The sequence below is a fragment of the Leptonotus elevatus genome, chromosome 4 (genome assembly GCF_054856555.1).
Source record: "Leptonotus elevatus isolate MCC_2025b chromosome 4, RoL_Lele_1.0, whole genome shotgun sequence".
Classification (NCBI taxonomy): Eukaryota; Metazoa; Chordata; class Actinopteri; order Syngnathiformes; family Syngnathidae; genus Leptonotus; species Leptonotus elevatus.
In genome coordinates, this window is record NC_141242.1 from 9249747 (window position 1) to 9276029 (window position 26283).

At 40.1% G+C, this 26283-nt stretch overlaps 2 protein-coding genes across 8 annotated transcripts in view; both read right to left on the reverse strand.

Annotated features, from left to right (window-relative positions):
• ptprq (protein tyrosine phosphatase receptor type Q) overlaps positions 1–13674 on the reverse strand; it is a 41377-nt gene extending 27703 nt beyond the window's left edge. The window contains exons 1-15 of the mRNA XM_086072716.1: positions 13630–13674; positions 13436–13588; positions 13224–13368; positions 12439–12519; positions 10358–10651; positions 9951–10256; positions 7652–7915; positions 7412–7572; positions 4768–4879; positions 3330–3438; positions 3129–3243; positions 1732–1801; positions 1446–1645; positions 293–524; positions 19–147 (exon numbers count right to left, since the gene is read on the reverse strand). Of these exons, the coding sequence (XP_085928842.1) occupies positions 19–147; positions 293–524; positions 1446–1645; positions 1732–1801; positions 3129–3243; positions 3330–3438; positions 4768–4879; positions 7412–7572; positions 7652–7915; positions 9951–10256; positions 10358–10651; positions 12439–12519; positions 13224–13368; positions 13436–13588; positions 13630–13674 (2416 nt within the window). The remainder of the gene's footprint in view (positions 1–18; positions 148–292; positions 525–1445; positions 1646–1731; positions 1802–3128; positions 3244–3329; positions 3439–4767; positions 4880–7411; positions 7573–7651; positions 7916–9950; positions 10257–10357; positions 10652–12438; positions 12520–13223; positions 13369–13435; positions 13589–13629) is intronic.
• A 2080-nt stretch (positions 13675–15754) lies between these two features.
• otogl (otogelin-like) overlaps positions 15755–26283 on the reverse strand; it is a 40574-nt gene continuing 30045 nt past the window's right edge. For 6 of the 7 annotated variants that reach the window (XM_086073946.1, XM_086073945.1, XM_086073943.1 and 3 more), the window contains exons 46-57: positions 25827–25931; positions 25642–25749; positions 23728–23829; positions 23482–23586; positions 23372–23412; positions 23215–23281; positions 22944–23122; positions 21668–21772; positions 21463–21582; positions 19497–19542; positions 17212–17291; positions 15755–17126 (exon numbers count right to left, since the gene is read on the reverse strand). In XM_086073946.1, the coding sequence (XP_085930072.1) occupies positions 16926–17126; positions 17212–17291; positions 19497–19542; positions 21463–21582; positions 21668–21772; positions 22944–23122; positions 23215–23281; positions 23372–23412; positions 23482–23586; positions 23728–23829; positions 25642–25749; positions 25827–25931 (1259 nt within the window). In that variant the 3' untranslated portion in view covers positions 15755–16925. Of the gene's footprint in view, positions 17127–17211; positions 17297–19496; positions 19543–21462; positions 21583–21667; positions 21773–22943; positions 23123–23214; positions 23282–23371; positions 23413–23481; positions 23587–23727; positions 23830–25641; positions 25750–25826; positions 25932–26283 lie in introns of all 7 variants that reach the window. The other variant, XM_086073944.1, reaches the window with a different exon arrangement.

Here is a 26283-nt window from a genome sequence, read left to right on the forward strand (position 1 = left end):
GAGTCAATATGTACTGACCTGTAGGCCCGTACAAGAAGAGCACGTAGGTGAATTTCCCAGTGATGATGTTGGGAGAGTTCCAGGCGAAGGATATCGATCGAGACGTCACGTTCAATACGACGAGGTTTTGTGGGGGATCTTCTGGGGCTGTAGTGCACATACACACAGGAAAAATATTTCTTCTCATATATTAGGAGAAAAAAACAACACAGAGGCAGGGAATTAAATCAGTATTGAGCACTTGACCTGCGGTGTAAATCCAGCCTATAAACTTTTTATCCCTCCCCCGTACCTGACTCAGGCATGCGGACCATGGTGGAGGCGATCTGCCCCTCCCCGTCAGATGTGAAGGCAGACACTTCGAAAAGATAAGCGGTGTAAGGCCGCAGCTGATCCACCCCTACGGAGATGGGTACGCTCCAGGCGGCCGCGGAGGGCACGGCGGTGAGGGTGTAAGCCGGAGACGCCGCCGCCGTCATTTCCATGGGGCTGACGGTTGCCCGAGACAAAATATCTGCTGCATCCTAAACAAATAAACACAAACAGGCAGACGTTTCACTGGTACTAATTTCACCGTGAGGCAGCAAAGTCACGCAAATCATCCAATTTCACTTTTTTTTTCCCACTACAAATCTTTGTTCATCTATCTATGCCAGTGATATATAGTGAAAGGCAGAACAATTCAATGTTCTTCCACTCAATGGCAGAAGGTTCAATTAAGCTGTGTATGCTTACTGCTCGCTCTCCCTGTCCAAATAACTTTCTAAATGGAACTACACCTGTTATTAAATTATTTTCACACACTTGTTATTTATGTTCGTCTTATTTTAACTAATCAAACTTTTCCATTTTGGTAGACAGGCGCACGATGTTAAAACTGGCATAATTAGATTTTCCTGCTGGGGAAAATCTCTCGGGAATTGCCAGAAAGCGCTATGCCTCGCTGGGAGTTCTGAGGTTTTCTATCACTCGCTCCCGCAGATTTTGAGGTTTTTATGATGGTCTTATATTTCACATGGCCAACTTTTGCGTTTTTTATGGTAGTTAAATTTTAGTCTTTAACCAGCCCAACTTTTTTTTTTTATGTAAGTTTCATTTGATCTTGCCGAACTTTTGTAGGATTTATGGTGGTCTTAAATGTATCCAACCCAACGTTTGCATTTTTTAAATGTAGTTTAATTTTAGCCTGCCTAACTTTTGTGGGATTTGTGGTAGTCTTAAATTTAACCAAGCCAACTTTTGTGTGCATGTTTTTTTTTTAAATACTAGTTTAATTTTAGCCTGCCTAACTTTTATGGGATACACGGTAATCTTATATTTAATGTACCCAACTTATGTCGATTTTACAGTCGTTTTATTTTTCTAACGCTTCATATGAGTCTTGGCTCAATAAAGGTTGCAAACCATTGATCTTAAAACGGGTAGGCTCATTTTAAAGGGCGCACATTGCAGTGAGGCAGCGCCCCCGTCATGATGTCCTCGGCGTTGACCTCCAGGTTGCGCACCGTCTGGCTGGTGCGAGCGAGCTTGGCCTTTACGGCAAACTTTGTGATGAGGCCGTTGATGCGGTGCGGCAGGAACCACTTGACCAGTACTGAGGTGTGATTTTGGGCAAAGGCGGTCAGGTTGGTCACCAGGCCTGGAGCTACATTCAACACACACACACAATTGTACACACATACTTCCATAGAACCATTTATTAAAAGGAGAATTGTGTGTGTGGGTACTTACGGGACTCATTGGTCTTTGTGTAGACAGGTTTACTGAATGGGCCGGTGCCAACAGGAGAAGAGGCTGCCACCTAAAGACAGGACGTTGGATGGTAGTGTATGAAATGAATTGAATATTTATACTGTCATGATCCGTGGAATATTTGGATGAAAACACCCCATTAAGACACCTGGCAAATGTTTTAACTTGTGTAAAAAAAAAAAAATTTTTAAAGCATGAGACGGTATCCTTTAGCAACTCCAATGTTGTAATACGAACCCCCCCCCCCCCCCCACACACACACACCCCCAATAGATGGAGTAGGTGCACATATAATCTCAAAGTGCCACCAAGGCTTTTACATGACATCTGTATAAGGGTCAGTGTGGGTTAATGAATTCTCCAAACTAAGTACTGTCACATTCATTCGGTCATAACAGACTGTGAAAAGAGCCCCGGCTGATCCATAGCTCTGTTTACGTGATTAATAATGCAATCGGGATCAATTACCGACATTGAGCCCGATCGAGAGACTGCTTGCGGGATCAGTGTGAAAGAGATGTTGAACACATTCCAGGTAGACTTCAAGATAAAATTTGTGTATTGTACCACACGACCAACAAGATTTGGTGTTGTCATTTTGCAGTTTCAGGCTTGCTCAAGGGCACGCTGAAGTTGACTAGGATCTCTCCAGTAATGTCTTTTTGTCATGTCCTCAACCAAACATAACAGACTTATGAATTTGCAACACGAGATGAAGGGGTAAATTCACATGAGGAACAAATCCTGCCTTGGAACAAGGAACAGTCAATTACTGGTATAATATCCATCCATCCATTTTATATAGCTCTTGTCCTCATTAAGAGTGAGCTGGAGCTTATCACAGATGGCTGGACAAGAGCCAGGGTGCACCATGGACTGATTTCTAGCCAATGGGAGATTGATGTAGTATATAAATTATGAATATCGTTATAATATTATACCAGTATAGACAAACAACAATTCACCCTCACATTTGCAGTTTAAGACAATTTCATGTCTTCAATGAACTAAAAACATGTTTTTGAAATGTGGAAGGAATACTTGGCGTGAACCCACGCAAGCCCAGGAAAAACATGTAAATGACACACAAGAACGCCAGAACCAAGATTTAAACCACCGTATAGTGTATTGTTGTTATAATTATTTAGAATTTTTCATTATCACAACCTTTCGTCACTAATAGACTTTTAGGTATGTATGCTGCCTTTTAAAGTGATGTCTGGGCATCAGTTTAATTTATTAAATTATTTTAAGTCCCCTTAAAATGTATCCCTATAAAAGGAGGAAGTGTGCATTTAAAACAGACAGCATGAATGACAATAACAGTAAAAATAGTAAGTTGTATGTAATGTAGTGTCCCAATGGAGAGCGAGTACCTGAATGTGGTACGTGGAACCCGAGGTGAACTCAGTGAGAAGAATCTCCGGGACATCCAGGGGCCTTCTTACATGTGTGAAGTCGGGATCCGGGTAAGGACACACTTCCTTGAACCTAAGAAGCATTAAGGTATCTCAACTCATAGCAAGCTGATGTATTTGGATCCAAAACGTATTGCTAAATAGAGAGACCAATGATACCTGATGATATATTCATCAATATCGTTGGTATCAGGAGGCATGGTCCAGGAGAGCATAATCCCATTGGAACCTACAGGATGCCCTTTTAGTCCTGAGGGAGGTCCAGGAGCTGCAGAGCAACATTTTGTTACTATTCCGTCATCAGGGATGAAAGTATTTACGGTTTACATAAACCATAATAACAATTTAGAGTAGAGTGTTCCTTGTCGTTAACTGTTTGCACGCATGCTAGCGCGTGCTTAGCATTAAGCTAGTTGACTTCCATTAGATGTAATATGGTGGTTGAGTTTTAATGTACTGAATAGACTACGGAATATTTTAAAATCGTGTTTGATATGTGTTTTTTTTTTTGTACATTCTAATAATTGTTACATCTGCTTCTCTGGGACTAAATAACACCATCGCTAGCTCGTCTTTATACTATGTGACGCAGTGTGTTGCTATTATTAGCGATAGCATTAGCAACAAAGTCCAGTCAAATCAGGTATAACGGGATGAAGGAAAGTATTTTTGATATGGCCCTCACCTTGCTGGAAAATTTGTACCATTTCTCAACAGATCCGTCTTCGGTTTAGCATGCAAGTGGCTACTTTTCAGGGATAACGTCATGGAGAAGGAATTTTAAAGTGTAGTGTTGTAGCTTGCTACAGAATAGATGATGATTAATGTCATCAATAATTGTTAGTTTGTTTTGTCTTATTTACATATTACTCACTACTAGTCCATAACAAACCTTTGTGCTGTTTACATTCAAGTAACCAATAAGAGAAGCAGACAGTTTAGATTTAATTGTATGATTTGGGGTCTTGTATTCATAAAATAATCATTTTGGTTGTTGCTGTTTAAAATCTTTAAAGTGTAAAAACAAAAAACAAAAAACACAAAAGAGATGTCCTACAACAATGTATCTGTCTTTTTCTTTTAGGAATGTTGTGACGATAAGTACAGTACAGCTGTTGGCATTTTAGTGACTATAAATGTGAAGCGGAGTTTTAATACATCTGTCAGTCATTTCCATTTTATTACTGAAAGGTAGCACTTACAGCATTATTATAGCAACAGTAAAAAAATGTGCTAGCGAGAGCGAGGAACTGCGTTCGCGTTTCCGTTGATCTGAGGCTTCACTTAAAAGTGACATTTAAGAGACTCAGTGCTGAGTCATTCATCATGTAGTTCAAACGCATTACCAGAGAGGAATTTAATAGCCACATTCACAAATACTGACACATTCTTATTCTTCAATGTGATGATGAAACAGAAAAAAATATATATAATTGAGCCGTAGATGTCTTGTTACCCTTAAAAGGTACACCATTTGTACCACCATTTGTACCCTCGATACATCTTTATTCATAAAATAATGAGCCCTGTGAGGTACTTTAGTGTTGTTTGCGTCATTTAGTACACACGAGCCAAATGGGGCATCGGCCCGTCTTACCGCTCTCATTGGTGTTGATCATGCGGCTGACTCCCGGGCTGATGTTGGTTGAAGATGCTGCCGTGACAGTCAGTGAGTATTGTGTGGACGGACTGACGCCGTCAACATCAGCCTAAAGTAAACAAAGCAACAACACATATCAATAAAGATCACCATCAACAAGATATCAAGACTATATGTGGTTTGTTATTATTAGGGCCAAAGCATGTTGGTGCGAAATCACTTCATTATTATTAGCAAGCTTCCACAAAAAAAAAAACAGCCCCTGACACCAGTTTCACTGATCAACGTGAATTTTGTTGGACGTGTATCATAACAGGAAGCACGAAAAAGTCTCAAGGAAAATTGAACAGGAAATTAGCAATTCTTACTTGAAGCAGACATTTTGAATACATTTCAGGGATTGTATTTTGGCGAACTCCAACGAAAGAATTCAACAAAAAGATTTCAAAATAGAAGCAATTAATCCAGACTATCCCAGGGTCCATTCGTTGCTGCTAGAAGCTTTATTTCAATTGATTTTTAACTCGAACTATGAGTTATCTTCACTCAAACCGAATGTTTTACTATGCTGATCAGGCTTATCATTGCCAGGTAGCCATCTCTGTTTTTCGCAGCGTATAAAATGATCTGTGATGAGTTATTTGTGTTTTATGTGGGGAAGGCAATACGTAATTTGTCAGAACATGAGAGGGAATGGGAGCAACAATAAAGCATAAAAGCAGAAATAATAGGCTGCGGCAGCAAAACATGTCAGCAAAAACAACGGCTTGTCAAGCAAAGTGAGCGCTTTAGATGAAAAAGCACTCTCGCACAAGTGCAGACAAAGACAATAATTGATTCTATTTGTAAAAACACATTGGTAAAGATGGGAACAAATTCACAAACACACAATGTGGACACTTCATCATTTGCTATTTGTCACTTAGGTCTTATTTGTACATTATTATGTACACCTCTACACCACATAAATTGCAATTGCTCGTTTAATGATGATGTGAGCAAGGATTTGATTTCATTTCAATTGTCATTTCTTGTGTTATTCTAATGGTATGCATGTTATACTGAATGTTTAGACTGCATTTGTGCATATTTTTGAAACTCTAAATTGAGTTGCACAGTTTCAAATCACAATCAAAATTATTACAAAGGTTAACTTCTTCTACCAAGAAGTTGTTCTGGTTTTTCCTTTCCTAAACATCAATCTTCCTCTCAGTTCAATTTCAATGGCTTTGGATCATTTAGTTTTACGATACAGTAGTTTATTAGCGTCTTCCAGCGCAAATTATGATCAACAATAACACCTAATAAAAAAAAAATTATATACAGTTTTTTATATATAATTTGTGATAGATTATTGGTCTAAATAATATACATTTTTGTTTTATCTCTACTTAAGGATAACTTTAATGTCAAACCATTGCTTCAAAGTATTGAATTCCACTTGTACTGTGTTCAGAATCTCTGTTACATCTTTCCCAGAGCAAAGCAAAGTGGTGTCATCAGCAAAAAGTATAATTTTGATACCATACTGGCCCAAGAATAGATTGCTGGGGACCTCCACTGATTTGACTTCATTTAACACGTTTTCGATTTGCAAGTAAGTCAATTGGCCATGATAACACTTTTCCTCTAATTCTCAATCATTCCAACTATATAAATTTTATTATCAATTGCATCTGCTATTTGCGCTGGCAAATCAATGACTGATATGGTAGTTGACCTTTTATATCCGAACGCATATTGCTGTTCACTTAGTAGGTTATGGCTCTCAATGAAATTATTTAATCCAGTCGCAAAAAGTGTTTCAATTATTTTTGAGAAATGAGGCAGAAGTGAAATTAGTCTAGAATTCGAAGGGAAAAAAAGACATTAGCTTTCATTGCATTGGGAAAGATACCCGTTTGAAATGACAGATTGCAGATATATGAGTGGTTTGGGTAGTACTGTACAGATTACTTACATTACTTATTATTATTACATTGGGCCTTACCTGTAAGTAAACGAGAGCCATGCAGAGTGTGGGCAGCAGGATACGATAAAAGAAGGCCATTACGGAAAGCCCAGTTAAAGGTTTAGTTGAGTCACCCTAGTGCTGAAGTGCATCCAGAGTTGGTTCAAATAATCCGCGCAGCTGTAGAATGCCTACGAGATGCTCCGTGCCATGACTGAACCTGGCAGAGTTAGTCATGGAGGAACAGTTTTCCAAAGTTTTGGTGTTAAGAACAGAAGACAGTGAATGCTTTCATTCTCCGTTTGAGCAAATAAAACATTCAAGGTGCAGCTCGTGAAGCCAACTTAATAAGTCATGAGATCTATTACTCAGCTGTGTGTGTGTGTGTGTGTGTATGTGATGGGTAGGGTTACATTTGGGGGAGTTGGGGTATGAGACACCTGGTAGCCGGAAGGAACCAGGAAGGGGAGGAGCTTGGCTGAAAGTGGGTGGCACAATTCTGCACTGTAATGTTAAGTCTGACTACTGACCACAGCCACGTTTTGTTATGCTTTGGCTTGGACGAAATTCCTGTACGACACATTAAGATAGAGATAAACCATTATTCGTTCGAAGACAGCCTTTATTTTCGGTTTATTTCAAACTCTAAATAGCCCATAGTTGTGAACGTGAGTGCACTCCAAAATGTACCTGAACATATTTATCGCTCGCTGGGTACACTGTGACGTTCCCGTGATTTGGTTGCAGGTCGACTCGGTAATGATTCACACAGCCTGCAGCCTCTTGCCATCGCACTGAGAAAGCACGTGCCGACACACGAACAACACGCACTCCCCTCACACGAGTAGGCACTTAAGAGAAAGAAATGGGAAACATCAATGGATGAATGAATCGGGGGTGCTTGACTGGAATTGCATGTACTCTGCGTACCCGTGGTGACGGTCACGAAGTCAGAGCGCCCCGAAGTGGCCTCCCTCACTCTATGGGCACTTACATTGTAAGTGCAGCCCCCCGCCAGCCCTGTAACCACAGCAACGCTCTCATCCTTCGGTACGCTGAGTACGGCAATGGCGACGGAGGCGTTGGCCACGGTGACTCTATGGAAGTCAAAGTCCCCAGAGGCCACGTCCCAGCTCACGGTCACGGACGTGGAGTTAACGTGTATCACACGGAGACCGCACACTCCTGCAGGGCCTGAAAAAATATGGTAAGTTTGGTCCAGTCCAGTTACAGTAAAATGCAGATTTAATTTTCCTCCTGTATGTTTAACCACAGGGTTTATGTTCAAACTTTGGATAATTTTACAGCGGCTAACAATAATAAGAAATATAATTTGGACGACATGCTTTGTGACTGCCTCAGGGAACAGAAGCTTAGTAAGGAGAAGGAGCCAGATGGACATTGTCCATGGTCATTGAAAGACAAGCCCCTGCATGGCACGTACAACCGACAAATTGAAAACATTTGTCAAAAAAAATACATATTTGTGTATGCGCCTTACAAGTGCTGAATCCATGGACCACTTGACTACATTCAGAGCCCCTCACGTTATGAACGAATGCATGCTTATGCTGTAGTCGTGTAGTTTAACCCAGGTAACAAGTCCCGGACCATGTGGCAGGTACCCTGGACATTTCCATCCAGGATATTGGTGTGAGCACAGGAGGCCGAAAACAATTAGGAACACACACGTGCACACTCACACTAGAAAATAAAGTCTCAGTCACATTCACGAGCAGCATGCTGAAAGGCGCTTGGTCATTCTCTCTGGCCGAGGCTCTACGGGGATCATACATCTTTAAACGGCTGGAAACTCAATCTGTCATGTGCTGACAGCAGTTGCTTAGTAACTAAAAGGTGAACCCGGAATGTGACGCAAATGTGAGGAAAGACTGTTTTTTGTGTCAAATAAATGACATCATCAAGTGGTGCTTGATGGATGTGCCACTTTGTAGGAATCCGCCCATCCTGGTTGGGGTCTCCATGTGACTAACTGAGTTGGTCACTTTCACCGTCTGTGACAATTTCCCCAGCGGGGACTGGAGATTAAATAACATAGTGACAGCGTCAATTGGCACTTTGAATTTAAATGTTTCTTATTGATTCAGAAAAAAAGGCTGGTGTCGGCACCGATCGGTACTCGCGCATCCTTAACTGTAAGTGACTGCCATTGAAACTTACTGCACATAAAAGGTGAATGAAAAATGTACAAAACGCTCTTAAAAATTAAATGCAAATGTGATGAATTTTAAAGTCAAGTACAACTGAACTGTACTTAGTAATGATAGAACAAATTTTTTTTTCAAGGTCAATACGATACTAATTATTAGTTGTCAAGGAGACCGATAACCAATATTTCAAGCTGATCTTCATTTGCAATAAAAGAGAAAATATTAGCGTGAAAAAAAAGAGTTTTCTTTTCATTTGAAACATATCGGCAATGTCCTGTGAAATACACTTATGTCCATTTTTGTCTTTTTTTTTTAACATTTTTACATTTTCTGCATTCAAATCCATCTCATTTTCACAGGACAGCGACAATAAAGAATTGACAGTTTAAAAAAAATATAACAAATTACAGGGTGCTTGCTTAGTCAAAAGCATGTATTAAGCTAATTTAAAAACTTAGCAAATAAATAGTTCCTTAAAGTTTTCTACTGTAAATAATGTTTTCCAAAATTTCAACAAAATGTCTTAATTTTATTATTATTATTTTATTTTTAAATATAAAAAGTGTAGGGAGTTCCCTGTGTCAGCATCCTTTTTTTTATAAAGTGGAAATTTAAATGAATCCATAAATGAAAAGTTCATTGTACCTCACTGAGCGACAAAAGCATGCGAATGTAGCTAATTTGGGGTTTCCGTCAGAGTTTGTAAAAGGTTTCCAAACAACTTCGCAGACAGTGAAAAATTGTCAGAATATGTTCGAAATGTCTTTGCGACAAGTAAAAACTGTCTTCGAACATCTTACAAATCCCGATGAAAACCTAAAGCTACATTCACAAGCATTCACCGTTCAGTGAGATACCAGCATTATCGGCCTTCAGATTCATAAAAAGGACGATCCCAGTATTTGTAAAAATGCCAAATATTGGCACCAATATGTCCACCCTAGTTTTTAGGGAGTGATTCTTTTGTATACCAGTAGAATACCCGCATTCCACTTGTGGTATAGTGAATCACTGTGTATACTACATTATCAAGACAAATGAAAAGAAACCCAACAGACCTGCATCTACAATCACAGGCGGCTGCTCACAGCTCTCCATCCCATGTTGCGTGACCGTGCGTACATCAACGCTGTACTTCCTGTGAGCCTCCAGTCCTCCAATCAGAGCATCGAAGAAGTCACTGCTAGCTGAAGACCTGGAGATGTTGGCCATCCCAACCATCTCCACCTCGCTCGAAAACAAGTCCTTATAATGGATGACAAATCGCCATCCGGCCTTGGACTGGAAGTCTGACAGCGTCCAGTGAAGACCAAGTTGTGTCTCTGTTCTGAGCCCAATGGTGATGTTTTGTGGAGGAGAAGGTTCTGGAAGAAGGAGAAGAACCGTGTGTGAAGCCAAATGGATTTTTGCATAGACTTGATATTCCAGTTTGCATGACAGTTTATTAGCCTGGGCCTTGACTTACTCGTGTAGGCTTCTCTTGTCTGTCCCAAAGTCCAAGTAGCACCTGCATAGTGAGATGCTTGAAGCGTGAAGGAGTACACGCTCCCCGGAGACAAACCTGTGACTGTTACCCCTCTAGACGCCAGGGAGACGGGGACCCTGACAGGTTTCGTTAAATGGAGGCTCTCTGGCCACTTAGTTTGATCTCCTGCGACCTCACATTGATAGTGGAGGAAGATGTCAAAGATCGTGCTGTCGGTTGGTGAGTTCAGGGACGGTAAATCGCTCCAGCGGAGCTCCACCTGACGCTCGGTCACTTGAACAAGGGCGAATGTGAATGTGGGCGGCACTGAAGGGACTGTGGAGGAGCCAAAATGTTACATAGTTTTTTTTTGCACAGTTTAAAGTTCGAAGGTGAGTTGATCATAATGCTGGGACATGCTTTTGTATTCATGTTTTCCAAGTCAATTTACGATTGAGGAAGAAGAATTAAGCAGATTAAGCTAATCATTTTTCAGACATTCAATGGAGGCTGACATTTTATGCAGCGGATTGAAGTTGATGTCAAAGTGCTTATCCATTTTTTCAATAATGACACATGCTGGATCAAACGTTATCTTTAGTATATACGGTGGGCCACAAATTGCTTGGCTAACATAGGAATTGTAATTAAATATAGAAATTATAATTGTTTTTTGGGGGGGGGGCACCAAACTCTGGTTTTAGAGTTCCTTCATAACACGAAGACACCCTGTGCCCCTTCAAGACAGATCATATATTTACTTTGATACTGGCAGATGAGAGGTAATGGGGTGTGACACAAAACTGTAGTTGGGAAGTATCCCGGTCCCGTGACGTTCCTTTGAAGGGCAAAACAGTCAGTCTGATCGATTTCCAGTGATGACATCATCATATTGGAACGGTCCGACCACAGTTGTCCCTCGTCCTGTGGGAGAAAAGTGATACTTGGGCAGCGAAAGAAAAAGAAAGTGGCAGGATTTGGAAGAAAATGTTTGGGTTTGTTGATAAATCACTCCAAACAACATTGAGTTGGTGGAATATGACTTAAGCAGAAAAATCCACTTGTTTTTATCCATCTCAGGAGGCGGCCATTTTGTCTTGTACTTCCACTTCCTGTCGACTGAAAATGGCATCAATGCCTAACAGTGCGGGTAACGACTAATGGATAACTGGTTCTGGGTTTGGTCATGCGACGTTTGCAAGCTCAACCCTTGGGGACAATGATGTCATAGGTGACAGCAGGGTGGCAGTACAAGGCAAAATGGCCGCCCTCGAGATGGATAAAACCAGGTGGAATTTTCTGCTGGGGTACATAAAACATATTATTTTAAGAACATGTTTGACTTCACTTCCTCTTTAAAATAATGTTTCTGGCGCATTGACCTTGAGCAGTAGATTATCCCCCCAGAGACAAGCCAATGGAATTTAAAATCTCCAATGATGTTTAGCCTACCAGCTTGCCACTGAGTCTCATCCACATTAGTAACCAAGCGTTATGTCCCTGCAGATGAGACGACACGAAAAGCAAATCTTCCTTCGTCTTCAGCTCAGCCAGATGACTCCCAGCGGCCCATTTTTGGCAAACATGCTCAGCATCCTTCCGGGCCGACGCTGTCCTGCTTACGCTGTAGCAGCTTCTCCCATTGGCCAGCCAGTCTGTGTGGCATTGAGCTAAAAACATGAACATTAGTTAGCTATCAGTAAGTTATGTAAGTGGTGAATACAAACCACTAATATAGGCAGGGGTTGACTGTATACTGAAATGTTGATGCCATTTATTCACAAATGTATTAACTCATTGTGAAATCATTGTATTGAATAAATAACATTTTCTGGACCAATAAAGGAAGATTTGGCTATTTTCCATTTTAGCCTGCACTGTACCTGTTTCCAGATGGATGCTCAGTCTCTGTCTCAACGTGATATTGAGGTGTTTTAGAAAATAAATAACCACAAGGTTGGACTTGAAAAGTGTTCCAGGTTGGAGACCATTCGCTGTGAATGATGACTCGGATGAATCCACATTAAAGACGTGCGTCAGAGATCCCGTGTGCGCGTTGTATAGACTCCATGTTGACAAACTTTGTTCCCGGGGAAGTTTCCAAGTGAGGGTGGCAGCGCTGGTGCTGGTGGACACGTGGAAGGAGGGCAGGGAGGCAGGAACTGGAACCCAAACATTTAAGGAAGGCTAAATTTGGAATGTGCAACTCTGACATTATTTAAATATATTTGAAAGTTACAAATGATATCAAGGCTAATTATAAAAATATAAAAGGGTTAGGGGGAGAAAAAAAAGACCTAATTTTACTACCTAATTTTGAACAAGAAGAAGCAAGAACAAGCAAGACAAGCAAAATCTGAAAAATGGAAAAGAAGAAAATAATTACCTTTATACATAATGGGATTAATAAATTAATTTAAATATACACAGTTTAAAAATAAAGTACAAATTAAAATAACAATAAAAGCAGCAATAAACTTCCTTACTATGAAATACAACAAAATAAGGAAATGGAAGACTGAATATATTATTTTAAAGACAAAATACACCTAACAGTAATTTACATATCATTAAAAAAAAGGGGACATTTTAATTATTATTTTTTAAGAAGAAAAGACTCACCCTATGACTAGGACTAAATGAATAAGTAGAGGACTAAATACTGTACATGAATTTGAATAGCACAAATTGTATTTTAAAAATTAAAGGGAAAAATGTATGCGTTGATAAAATACAATTTATACATTTATACATTAAATGAAAACACAATTTTTGTACATTCAATTTATGTGTTGATGTCCAGAAACTGAACTGAAAACTTCAAATCCCGTTGACATGCATTTTTACATTTAGCTTACAAACTCACCATAATGAAAACCTTTGTCCTCATATATGACGCCATTCCTAAAGGCTCTCAATGTGATGCTGTAGCCTTCAGGGTCCTCCACCAGCCTCAAGGAGATTTTGCAGTCAGGACGACATGCAAAGCCGCCAAAAGACTCCACATACACCTGCAAAGATTGCACTTTATTGCAGCTCTTTATAAAATAAATAGATAAAAAACTGCAAACTTCCTACCCGGCGGTTTCTTGCGGTTTCGCAGGTCACTGTAAAGCCATCCAGACTTTTCACCGAAGGGAGGTAGGCGAACAAGAGGTCAAGCTCCACGGGGTTTGAAGGCTGCTCACAGGTAGGTGAGACCACCTGAAGAAGAGCAAAGTCACTCCACTGCTGCAAGTAAAGAGCAAAGTGAATAAAAACAACAAGCTTACCTGGAAGAAACTGGCAAACAAGCAAAGATGCTCTATTGCACCCATTGAAAGAGCACATCTCACAGATCAAACTTGCAGTCCTCGGCGACAATCCTATGTGAGTGTGTGTGCGTGCGTGTATGCCAGCAGGCTCAAAAAGAAACCCCAAAACAGCAGTGTGTAAACATCGGCAATGGGCAATGGAAAGTCCCAAGCGTATACTATTTGTGTCACTGGAACATAGACCAGAGCCAAGAAGCTACAATCCAAGATAGTTGCATGATGACATGTATGTGTGCGTGTGAGGGAGTTCAGCCCACTTTGTTCTGGCTTCTATGTTGGGATAAGAGCACTTCGCCATGACAACTCAGGGCCACTCCACAATCGGGCCCCTGAGGGCAGGAGAGGAGGGAAGATGTGGCCGAAGCAATGTAAATACCATTTCCCCCCCAACATTTTAATAGATTTTTAATTATGTCAGAAATCACACAAATATATCCTGCTATTAAGATGTGAAACTGCCAGAAAACACAAAAAGAAAAGAAAGAGTAGTAGTAGTCGAAGAAGAAACAGAAGATGCTAAGGCTAACTATTAGCTTATCTGGTGTATTTATATATTCAAAAATCCAGCTCCACTGTCACTATGTGCCACTTGTATGTGAGCGTATCTCTTCGAAGAGCCTTCATTTTTGCATACAAAACACCATGTACTCTGTGTTGGAATAGTAACTATAATCTGAAATGTGATCTGTGGTGGTTTTGACAGGGACGCCGGGTGTGGCGTGCCCACTTGGCCAAGAGGAATGATGAGAATGTGAAGGAGAGAATAGTCGCAGCACGGCACAGAAGCGAGCTTGATGAGAAGTTGGGTTATGGAGAAGCGATTCCCACAAAGGCAATAACCTCGTGGACATAAACACTACCCATGCTGAATCAGGTTGTTTGCTCAAAAAGACTGCAGGTCATCAAAAGATGTAACAAACTTGGCTTCAATGCTGGAGTTATACTACATGGTTTAAGTGATACGATTAAAATGTTTTTCCTTCCAGTGGCACAATAACCTACGTGTAAAATGTTAACAATAACAAAAGCATAGAAAGCTTAATATGGTCTAAGTATTGTCGCTGGCCTATGTCCTTTAAAAAAAAATATATATATATTTTTTTTTGGGGGGGGGGGTCTGCATTCAGTTTTATTTCATCCCATAAACGTAAAAATGAAAAGAAAAAAAAAAGCCAACAGTGGACTTAAGTGTTTTTTACATGACAGCAACGATATAATACATTCAAGATTAAGTAAATAAATAACGCCAGATCAACCGAATGCTATGCAAATCATGTTTGTATTATTTATTCATTATTGCTTCGTTCCGTGTTATTAAATGCAATTTGAGTAGGCGTGTTTCATTCAAAAGTATAAACACAGCCGTGCTGGATATATCCCTTGAGATGTATTGTACTTGGAAATAGACGGATAAAGGCATTAGCCTAAATCCTAATTGGGCACTTGGACCAAGAGTGTAAATGCACCCTGAAATAACCGCTGCGGCAAAGTACGGTAATAATTCAGACAAAAATACATTTGTAACTTTTATTCTTCTATTCAAGTAAGAAATTAGAAAGATTATTGAGTTTTAGCTACTACTTCTATAGGGTAAAAAAGAGCATCATGTAAAATGTCCGTATATACACAATAACTTTTTTTCCCCCTTTAAAAAAACAAAACACATTTGGGCTTAAAATGACATAGATAGAACACATTAATTGAATGGATTAGCAATTTTAAATTCTGTCTATTTTTGTATTTGATGTTTTAGAGGAGAGACATTATGCGTGTTTTGTGTGTGGTTTTTTTAACAATATAAAACTGCAGGTCATCAAAAGATGTAACAAACTTGGCTTCAATGCTGGAGTTATACTACATGGTTTAAGTGATACGATTAAAATGTTTTTCCTTCCAGTGGCACAATAACCTACGTGTAAAATGTTAACAATAGCAAAAGCATAGAAAGCTTAATATGGTCTAAGTATTGTCGCTGGCCTATGTCCTTTAAAAAAAAAAATATTATTTTTTTTTGGGGGGGGGGGGGGGGTGTCTGCATTCAGTTTTATTTCATCCCATAAACGTAAAAATGAAAAGAAAAAAAAAAGCCAACAATGGACTTAAGTGTTTTTTACATGACAGCAACGATATAATACATTCAAGATTAAGTAAATAAATAACGCCAGATCAACCGAATGCTATGCAAATCATGTTTGTATTATTTATTCATTATTGCTTCGTTCCGTGTTATTAAATGCAATTTGAGTAGGCGTGTTTCATTCAAAAGTATAAACACAGCCGTACTGGATATATCCCTTGAGATGTATTGTACTTGGAAATAGACGGATAAAGGCATTAGCCTAAATCCTAATTGGGCACTTGGACCAAGAGTGTAAATGCACCCTGAAATAACCGCTGCGGCAAAGTACGGTAATAATTCAGACAAAAATACATTTGTAACTTTTATTCTTCTATTCAAGTAAGAAATTAGAAAGATTATTGAGTTTTAGCTACTACTTCTATAAGGTAAAAAAGAGCATCATGTAAAATGTCCGTATATACACAATAACTTTTTTTCCCCCTTTAAAAAAACAAAACACATTTGGGCTTAAAATGACATAGATAGAACACATTAATTGAATGGATTAGCAATTTTAAATTCTGTCTATTTTTGTATTTGATGTTTTAGAGGAGAGACATTATGCGTGTTTTGTGTGTGGTTTTTTTAACAATATAAAACAGTTCCAAGGTGCCTTCGTTTTGGCAAAATACCCCAAGGATCAATAACTACACTTTTCATGCCTTTGTGTCTTCCTGAAATCAGCCCATTTTTGGGGGGCCAACATCCATCCTACCACCAAAACCACATTAAGGAAGAACTTGGCAATGGAGGCAAGGAAAAACGCCCTCTAAGGATGAAACGTCAAACGGACCCCAAGCTCTGTGGGGTGCCCATCTGCCTCATTTGAGTGACATCAATAACGTGCAAAATTCTGAACAGCTTGCTCATAGGCACGTTGTCGTAATTAGACAGCTAACGAGTTTTACTCGTTTGTTTAATATCACATTTGATTGGAGAGCAGGCACATCAGAGTCCTAACTATTTGTATACAAACAATTAAAAACTCAATTTTGCATAATTTGTCCCCTTTGAATCGTTGTATTACCTTCATCTCTAAGTGCTGTACAAAATCTAACACGATACCTTCCATGTATTATGTCATTCCAGCATCACAAATATCGAGCCCTGTTATTTCCCTGCCGGAACCCTTAACTCAATTCCACTGGCAGGTGCAGTCCAGGGGCTCTTGAAAGCGGTATTCCACGCTGGTGCCGTTGCGTGTGCAGTAGAGCGCCACCGAGCGGGACTGCAGTCCATTCTCGCGGCAGCACTTACAGAACCTGGCGTGACTGTTGATGTTGAAGTTGAAAATGGTGGCCGACGGACATTTGCCGTCACAGGAGAAGACTGTCACCTGCAACGAGGCCGCGGTAGAGTAGAAAGATTCATGTGCGACATGGCGATGGGCTGAATAATTTTGTGATTGTGCGTTTTCTTACTGGTGTGTTGCTCCTGCAATCATCTTTACGTATGCTGGTCCGGATGGCCACTCGCTTGCATGTCTTACCGTCCTCTTTGCCTGTACTCATGTTCACAGAAAAACACAAAAGGAGGACAAGTCACTCACATTCACTTTTTTGGGGGTAAACCTGAACCATATAATGTAATCCATTACAAGAGCTATATATTGACGGCACGATCTGCCATGTCAGATGACGTATGCAAAAAGATCAGTAGGATACTTCTTTCTGATTGGGGGTTATTTGAAAGCCCTGGAATTTCCCCCAAATGGTTACTTCAAAACAAAATGGCCGACTTCCCATTGAATTTCAGCCATGAGTTCCTCAAAGTTTTTCGTGCACCATATTATGATAGACATGTCCAGCAAAATTCATATCGATAGGTGAAAACGGTGTTGGGGCTCAGTGAGCAACACTTAGAGAGTATTTTCGTTTTTCATATTTTCCTATTCCCTTGGCCCGCTTCAAGATACTTAAATTAACAAAGTTTATTCAAAGATGCCATCCATTTCAACTATTTAAAAAGTGGACATGTCTGGGCAAATGAGGATGTTTGGTCATCTTAGTTTAGGGAAGGAGGAGATATGTCTAGGACCTCTTAAGTCCACATTTTCACCAGGATAGATGAATTGTTACAAGTTGAGTCTATTGTTCCATTTATTCAATAAATTCGACAACAAGTCAAACACACATAGAAAAATTAAATATTTGCAAGGACCAATAGTACGCCAGCACACAAACAAGACAACGGTTGTTGTACATCTTATATCCTTACATTTTAATTTATTATGTGTTCATAATACTGCACTGTAAACCTAAATACCAGCTTGGTCATGGAACAAATGAAGCAAATAAGTGAAGCCAGGTACCATGTGCACATACTTTGATTCCTTTTTATGTAATATTCAGATTTCTTGAGGTGGTGAATTTGGGGTTTTCCTTTGTTGTAATCTGTAATCATGAATTTTATTTCAATCTGCCTTTAGGGTATTTCAGAATCTGAACAATCTTTATTGATTATTGTATTATGGTTAAACAAACAAGGAATTTCTGTCCGATAGTTTGATCAGCTTGAGTACTACAGCAGGCAAGCCATGATATGAACCAAAATAATAATAATAATACTTTTTTTTATAAATATATATATATATATATATATATATATATATATATATATATATATATATATATATATATATATATATATATATATATATATATATGTAACATACATACATTTTATAACAACTTCACTCCTAAAATAAATGAAGCTTTCCACGATATTCTAATGAACAGATATTCACACTCATATGACTCTATGAGCCAAAACATTATTGTGTGTAAACACTGCAAAAGGTTGTTACAATAAATGTGCACAATTACCACCACATACCTCGGCCGGTCGGTGTAAGTTATCATTGAGGCAAATGATGATGAAGAACACACAAATATATACACACATGCACACACACTCTATTAGAGACCCGGTGAGGACTATTGAGCTGGATGCTTTGTTGCCCAGCAGCAGGTATTTCATTGGTGGGGTGCTCAGACTGCTCTTGGTAACAGTGGGGATTGAATGTCAGATAATTGCAAGTCAATCAATTGGATCAGGCCTCATCATCTTATATCAAGCAGCACATACCTGTGTCACAGTTAGTACTACCAGTGGGGGTTACGGGATTAACGGTAAGGGGTAAAACACCCACTCCAGCACCTGGTAGCATCGTCAGGACAGCAAAGAAAGAAAGCGCCAGGAGAAGACAAAAATCAGTAAAAGAAAAAAAAACAACATCAAGAAGTCAACATGGCAAAGAAACCGCACAGAAAGGATGCAGCCCAGAGCGGCTCACATGCACGTGGATTTTGCTCCCTCTTCCACACCTCATCGACATAAAGACAGAAAATCACATGATGCCTTAAGATCACCAGAATCTCGGCGCCAGCTCGCATCCTCACCGCGGAGCAACTGTAAGGTCAAAGCAGTGAAGAAACAATCCACTTCCGATCACCTGAAGCGAACCACTACACTATTGATGCAGAGATGATGATAACTTTCGCTTTTTACGGCTGCCGATCAATAGACAAAAGCCGCAGGTTGTGGGGAAATGAAAAACAGGCCAAGCTTCAGGATTGATCGCCAATTGCTACAACAGGCCGCACACCCCACCCAAAAAAATAAACAATTCAGCCAATAAAGCCCATCTGCTGTCAGGCAACAAGGCGCTCACCCTTCTCAAGCGTGAATAAACGCGGAGACTCACATGTCCTGCAGCAGCCGTCCACGTAGGTCTGAACCACACCGCCATTCTGCAAGTACAGAATATTTGTCACTTATTTTTAATCTTCTGATTATGTATCTTGATGTTGACAAAGGTATGCCAGCTCACAAGACCAAAACAACAACAACAAAATGGATCATAAACAGATGGGAGGATGTCTGGTGGGATACAGTGGTTATAGAAAGTCTACACACCCCTGTGGAACATTGCTAGTGTTGTAGGATGTGACAAAAATGTCAGGAAAAGCCTACTAGAACAGCCGAACTTGATTTGAGGCAATTCGAATGGCTGTTGTGGGCTGCCTCTCATTTCCTATGAGTTTGAATGTGATTAGTTAATTCTGAACACAGCCACATCTCCATTTATGAGGGTGTGCCCAATTGTGCAATCACTATCTCATTTCATAATTTTCCATTCCTTACTCCCTTTTTTTTTTTTCCCAATTGAGTTAGGCGGGTTGCAGGTCACATTAATGGTGAAAAAAGTTTTGAAATGATGTATCTATGCATCATCAAAACCTTGCATTGAAACAGGGGTGCATAGATTTATTATTGACCATTTGCACCGACGTCACGTGATCACGTGATCTACGACGGACGGCGGAAGGAAATGATTGTTGAATGGAAGTGGACGTAACTCGGAGCGACTTAGCAACTGTTATTTTACTAATTAAAGGTTATTATTGCCCATCGAGCCATGGAATCTACTACTTCAACCGAAGTTCGCCTGTCAGTCGAAGCTGCACATTTAGTCGGGACTCATAGAACGCAATATATTTACTCAAGTTGGAGATGGCTAGTTTGAAAACAGCCCCTTACCTTCTGTTGCCTGCTGTTTTGACCAAGTTAATCAAATCGCCGACTTTGCCGGAATTCACAGCGCACGACCTATATCATTACGTAGTCAATGCCGTCTCTTCTCCTTACACCGGGCGGGGCTGATTGAAAAGCTTGTCGCTGGCTGAGTCTCTGGGACGAGATGCTACGCTCACACCGGGGGACAATATACCTCGTAATGCAAAGGTAAAACTTGTTTATCATGCGAACCGACTTATTTTTACATAGTCCGTTCTATATTGAAACGCTGTGATTACGTTATGTTACCATGTTTACTAGCATGGAACAAATCATAGTGGCAAGCTATGCAGTCATTTCATGAATACGACTCCGGCTCCAGAGTGGAAAACTCCAAGCACAAAGACGAAATCCCTCATTATTAAACAGTCAGATGCACTTGATAGTTTTGAAGAAGGTGCATTTTAAAACCAAGTTGTGTGTTCGTGCAGTTGGAGTGGACGCTAACGATCTTACGTTAATGTGATTTGAAACACGCAATTCGACACCTCTGTTACAATCTTTGTTAGAGCGTACGTTTACTAGTCAAATGTATGCACATTTATCTACTAACCTCGCAAAAAATGATCGCTGCAAATCCGTGAATACTTTGTGGGCTGCCAGTCCTTTCTGTTGATTGCTGCTATCCATCGACGTCGTTCGTCTTCATTAGTAGGTATGCGATAAAAAGCAACATTTGGTTTACTCCTGTGTCTGTCTGTACAACCGACCGCACAGCAATATGTGACCATTTTATAATATAATCGATTAGATAAAAGACTTTACGCTGTATGAGATTCAATGGTTACAATACAGGCAAGTGGCTCTTTTGCCGTCCAGCGTCCCGGAGGGTGCGTTCCCATAAGGGCTGTGACGTCACGTGCAAAAGGTCAACAGCCACTGTATATTGTGTTAGTCTTTGATAACGTATTTATAGTTTATCTTTATGAGACAAATTATGCTTCCAACTTTGTGGGACTGTCTCTCGGGTCCAATGGATAAAAATAAAAATAAAAAATCACATTTTGTTACTACAACTTGCTGGAAGCAGGGTGTCCCAATACTTGTGTCCATCTCGTATACAGAGTCAAAACCGTCTGTCTTTGTTCCACAACCTGAATGCACTCGGTGTCATTGAATGGTGGGCAAACCACGCCGGAGGCCAGCACCATGGCTCCCATCGCCGTTTCCATGCAGTCGTAACGGGTGCAGTTCTCCACCCAGGAGCTTCCTACCTGCATACACACACACACAACACACATCATTGCACTCATCCTCAACTTCAAAAATGGGGTTTTGTTCAGTTTTGTTTGCTCTCACGGCAAAAAGTTCTGTTGTTCCATTGTCGTTGGTGAAGATGCAGGAGATGTTTTTACATGAGCCGCAGCATACCTGGGGGTCAGTGGAAGATGCGTATACCTGGTTCTGTTGAGACAGAGGAGGAAAGTCCTTACTGGTAACTTAGCAAGGGAAACCCATTCCGATAAGTCAGCAAAGGCTGGATTATTGGATGTCTCTCAAAGAGTATCCTGACTGATTATCCTAAAACAGAATTCACCAATTCCGGTCCTTGAGGTCCGGAGTCCTGCAGGTTGTAGATGTTTCCGCATACCAACACCCCTGATACTAAAGATCAGGAACGGCATTATGATGAGCTCGTTATATGAATCAGGTGTGCTAGTGGGCGGAAAAATCTAAAACCTGCAGGACTATGGACCTCGAGGACCGGAATTGGTGAACCCTGTTCTAGAGTTATTTTTTTCTCTCTGATCTGTTCAAAAACTATCTGAGCCGACAATCGTAAATGTTAAACTTGTTCAATATTATGATTGCAAATTATTTTCCTGTAGTCAGGGTGCCCTGTGGCACAATGTTGCCTCTCACAGGTCTAGTACTACAATAGACACCATTGTTGATGGAGATCCTTATGTTGAGAACACCACCCAGTATAAGAGCAATAAGCACACATTTGCCGATTAGTTTCTTATCACACGCCGTGTCTCTAATTCTAAAAAATTGGTAAGTGTCTTCCAAACCTATTACAATGAACAAAAACTAATTGAAAAAAACAAACACTTTTCTTAAAATAAAAATGAGAGTGCTTTTGAAAATAAATAAATAACTGTAAAGGAATTTTACGTTTCTAAAATTATCTATAATTATAGTTAGAATGTCCATTGTTTTTTGTCTCTGTCAATTAATTTTGTACTTGAGCTTTTGGGATTTATTTTAAATGTATTTATGCTGTATTACTGTTTGGCCGTATAGAAAAAGGAAGGTCGAACAGTTGTTTACTTATTACATATTGTGACCTCTATTCTTTTTATCTTATCGAGCTTGTCTCTTTAACTCAACAAATACCCCTTCAATTGAAAAAAAAACCCCATAGAAAACATAATGCTAAAACTAAAGCGAATTATTATTATTTTTTAATAAAAATGAACCAATCTGCTAAAAAACAAACAAAAAATATATAACTAAAACTAACTGAATCAAAAAAAAAAAAAACTAACTATCGTGAAAAATCAAAAACGACCCTTGTTTGTACCCCACTTAAAGACTAAATGATGACGTTTTAAACACGCTGCATACATACGGGTTCACATTGTTGGGAGCAGTTGACCGATGTGATTTCCATGGCGTAGAAGCCTGTGTTTGGATCTCTGTGATGCAGGCAATGAACAGTGTAGCACAACTGTGCCTCAAAGTACTGAACAAGGGACTGGCCCGGTCCCAGCACTGTCACCCCTTGGAAAAGACACACCTCCGCTTTCTCTAAAGCCAAGCACACACATGCATGAAATCAATGATTACAGCAAAAAACACTTTTCGCAAATTGTGTGTCTTTCTGCTTGCATTCCACATACGGCACGCGTGTCGAGGACAGCCACAGTCGCTGCTGCTGATGTCTGGGACCTGGAATAGAACCTCCCCCTGAGAGAAGATAAAAGCCCTGACTAAAGCGATTCTGCTGTCTCAATGTGAACAAAACCCTGCTTTAGAGTTTTAATGCCGCTTACTTACAAGCTGGCACACTTTGAGAGCACTGTCCTCACATTGACATTCTGTGAGGGACAGAGACAAACGTAGCATGTGAAAGGAAGAACTAGCTTGAAATGTAAGTGTTTATGTACCACAGTGCTGCTGCGGACAGCAATAGCCAGGCGGGGTGTTTTCAACCAAAGTAAGACCCGGTGCACAGCTCACAGATGATTTGGGACATTTGTTGACATCACACACTGTAACACAGGAAATGTATATAGTTACAACTGTGCAGAAAACACACCTAGACGAATAAAGTAACAACAGCCTTCAAAATGGTAAACACAAAAAGCTATAACAATGGCTTTTAGTTGATGCCATATGGCGGGACCGCTCACCACAAAGATATTGTGGACAGCAGGCGTGGGTGGTGTTCAGATCCACAGCCAGGATTTCTCCATGCGAGCAAGTTGGAACAGGCTCCATGCACGTGTCGCACACTGCACAGGCAAAACACGCCATTATAGCCCTTCAGTTGACGGAGGCGTAGTAAACAGTCACACTGCTCCTTAAATGGGACACTTTATGAAAAAAATGCCTTCTTATATGAATTGTCGGGTGTCTGCAGTGCCGATCTAACCATCATGTGTGAAATTAAACACACATATACATTCTTTCTGTGAGCAAGAATGGTGACATAGCAGGGTGGTTACTTTACACAGTAAACCAGGAGTGTCCAGAATTTTTCCTTCAAAGGCCTCATACAGAAAAATTGGATACAAGGACCAATTTGACATAGTCTGTTTTTTTGTTGTTGTCGTTATTTTTAACACCTGGTAAAGGTAATAAGTACAAAAGTTTATTTATCATGATTTTGGGGTGGGTCACAAGTACCCTGCATCCACTAGAATAGATCTGCTCCTGCCATGAGCAGCTCTCCATCGAAGCAATGCAAGACGTCGCTGTCCTGTGAAAAACACTTAGGTCCATTTAAATGAGATGTCTGCATTTAGTTTCATCCCATAAACGTAAAAATGTACCCCAAAAAATGGACTTAAGTGTTTTTCAAAGAACAGCGACGAAGAGTAATCGGTAATAAGATGACAATTTTCAATGCTGTGTTTGCTTGAGTCTCTTAACTCATTTGCTCCCAAAAACGTATAAAAAGGTTCTATTTTAAATATTGCCATGCCCCCAAAAACTTATTTATATATTTTTTATGCTAGAGCATACAGAAGGCTTTGATGCAGCCTCTGACCTGAAGAGGTCGCTTAAAGCAATGGTAGTTATTACAAAAAACGGCCAGCAGGTGGCAGCAGAGTATAAGAGATCAGCCAGGGCCATGTTGCAACAAGCTCTTTTCCCCACTGTTTTCAACAGGTTTGAGAATAATGGTAAAACTATATTCTAAAGCTAATTGCTGCAAAACTGAAACATACTTTTTTCCTGATGAAAGAAGAAATTCTAATCTTTCTTTTGGTAGTTTCCATGTTTTTATAGCAGTAGAACATACTATTCTGTGGTCCTTGCAAAATCTGTCAAAATCCAGTAAAACAGCCGGGAGCGAAGGGGGTTGCTTCAGTGGAAATGACTGGGAGTGAATTTGATATGTTCATTAATTTGATATGCTCACAAATCAGACTTTAACACAGAGAGCATAAAATGGAAGAAAACACTTTTGCTCCTGAAATTGAAATAGCTTTATTAATGAGGCATGATAAAGAGATAGAGAAATGTTGGTACTATTTTCGGTGTAAATAGTTATCTGGATATCAGTGGCTCTAAGACTGCAAGGAAAGCTCAGCGTCCCCGTCCCCCTGAAAAGAAATATGGTGAGGAAATATGCACCGCTGTGTGTACAATTTATGCGCTATAATACCTTCATCTTTTGTTCAGAATCAGCTACTTGTGACAAATAACCGACACAACTTATTTCTAATTCATCCCTGCTGTGACACAGCACTTTTATTTATTTATTTATTTACACAGTCGATCTAGCCATCTACTGTGCAAAACTGCACGGTCATTGGATAACTGCTGGGCTTTATTTTTTATATATGCGGGGGTCAGCTAAAAAATGGATGGCGAGCCACAAATGTCCCCTGGGCTGTAGTTTGGACACCCCTTCAGTAAACCATGACAGGATCAGCTCAGTGGTGTACAGAGCCACTTTTAAACAACTCTATACCGGATGATACATTATGATGCTGAAACACCCACGTCACCTACTGGAGAATCAGTTGTGGTGAAAGCACATCACAAACAAACAAAAAGTCTGTTTCCTTTAAAGTTTTAATAAATCACAGGCCTACCGCAGAGGTAAGAATAGCAGCACAGTTTCCCCTCTCGTATCTCCACCAAAAACTGGTCTTCCCTACAGCTGGGGGAAGGGGCGGGCGAGCACGCCGCAGGGTCACACTCTGCAGAAGGTTGGTGACAACACAGCATTAAGGGCAAAGTATGTCAAACACAAATTGTGGACAACACAGATTCTCACCGCATCTGTACTCCGGGCAGCAGGAGAGGGCGCTGTAACCGATCACCAGTCGGTCGCCGTCATCACAAGTCGGTGCTTCACTGTCACATATGGTCATGTTGCAATCTGGAAGGAAGGGTGGCGAGGGGTTTGTCAGAATAGGGATGGAATGTTTACCGGTAAAATGTGACAACGTGATAGGCTTCAGCTCACCTGTTAATATAATTTCAAATTTGAATATCCTTTATACAGTATTTAGTGTCATGTATTGTTAGCGTTGGCTTAAAGGGTAAGCCAAACATCCCCCAAATTCTTGACAATAATATGTTCTTTGCAGCCCCACTAGTCTAAATATGGTATTTTGAATTGCGTTAGTGGAATTTGAGTTAAGCAGCAAAATCCAGCAAATGTTATCAATAGGCAGCCATTTTGCCACTTGCTGTCGAGTGAAAATGACATCACAGTTGCTCAGAAAACA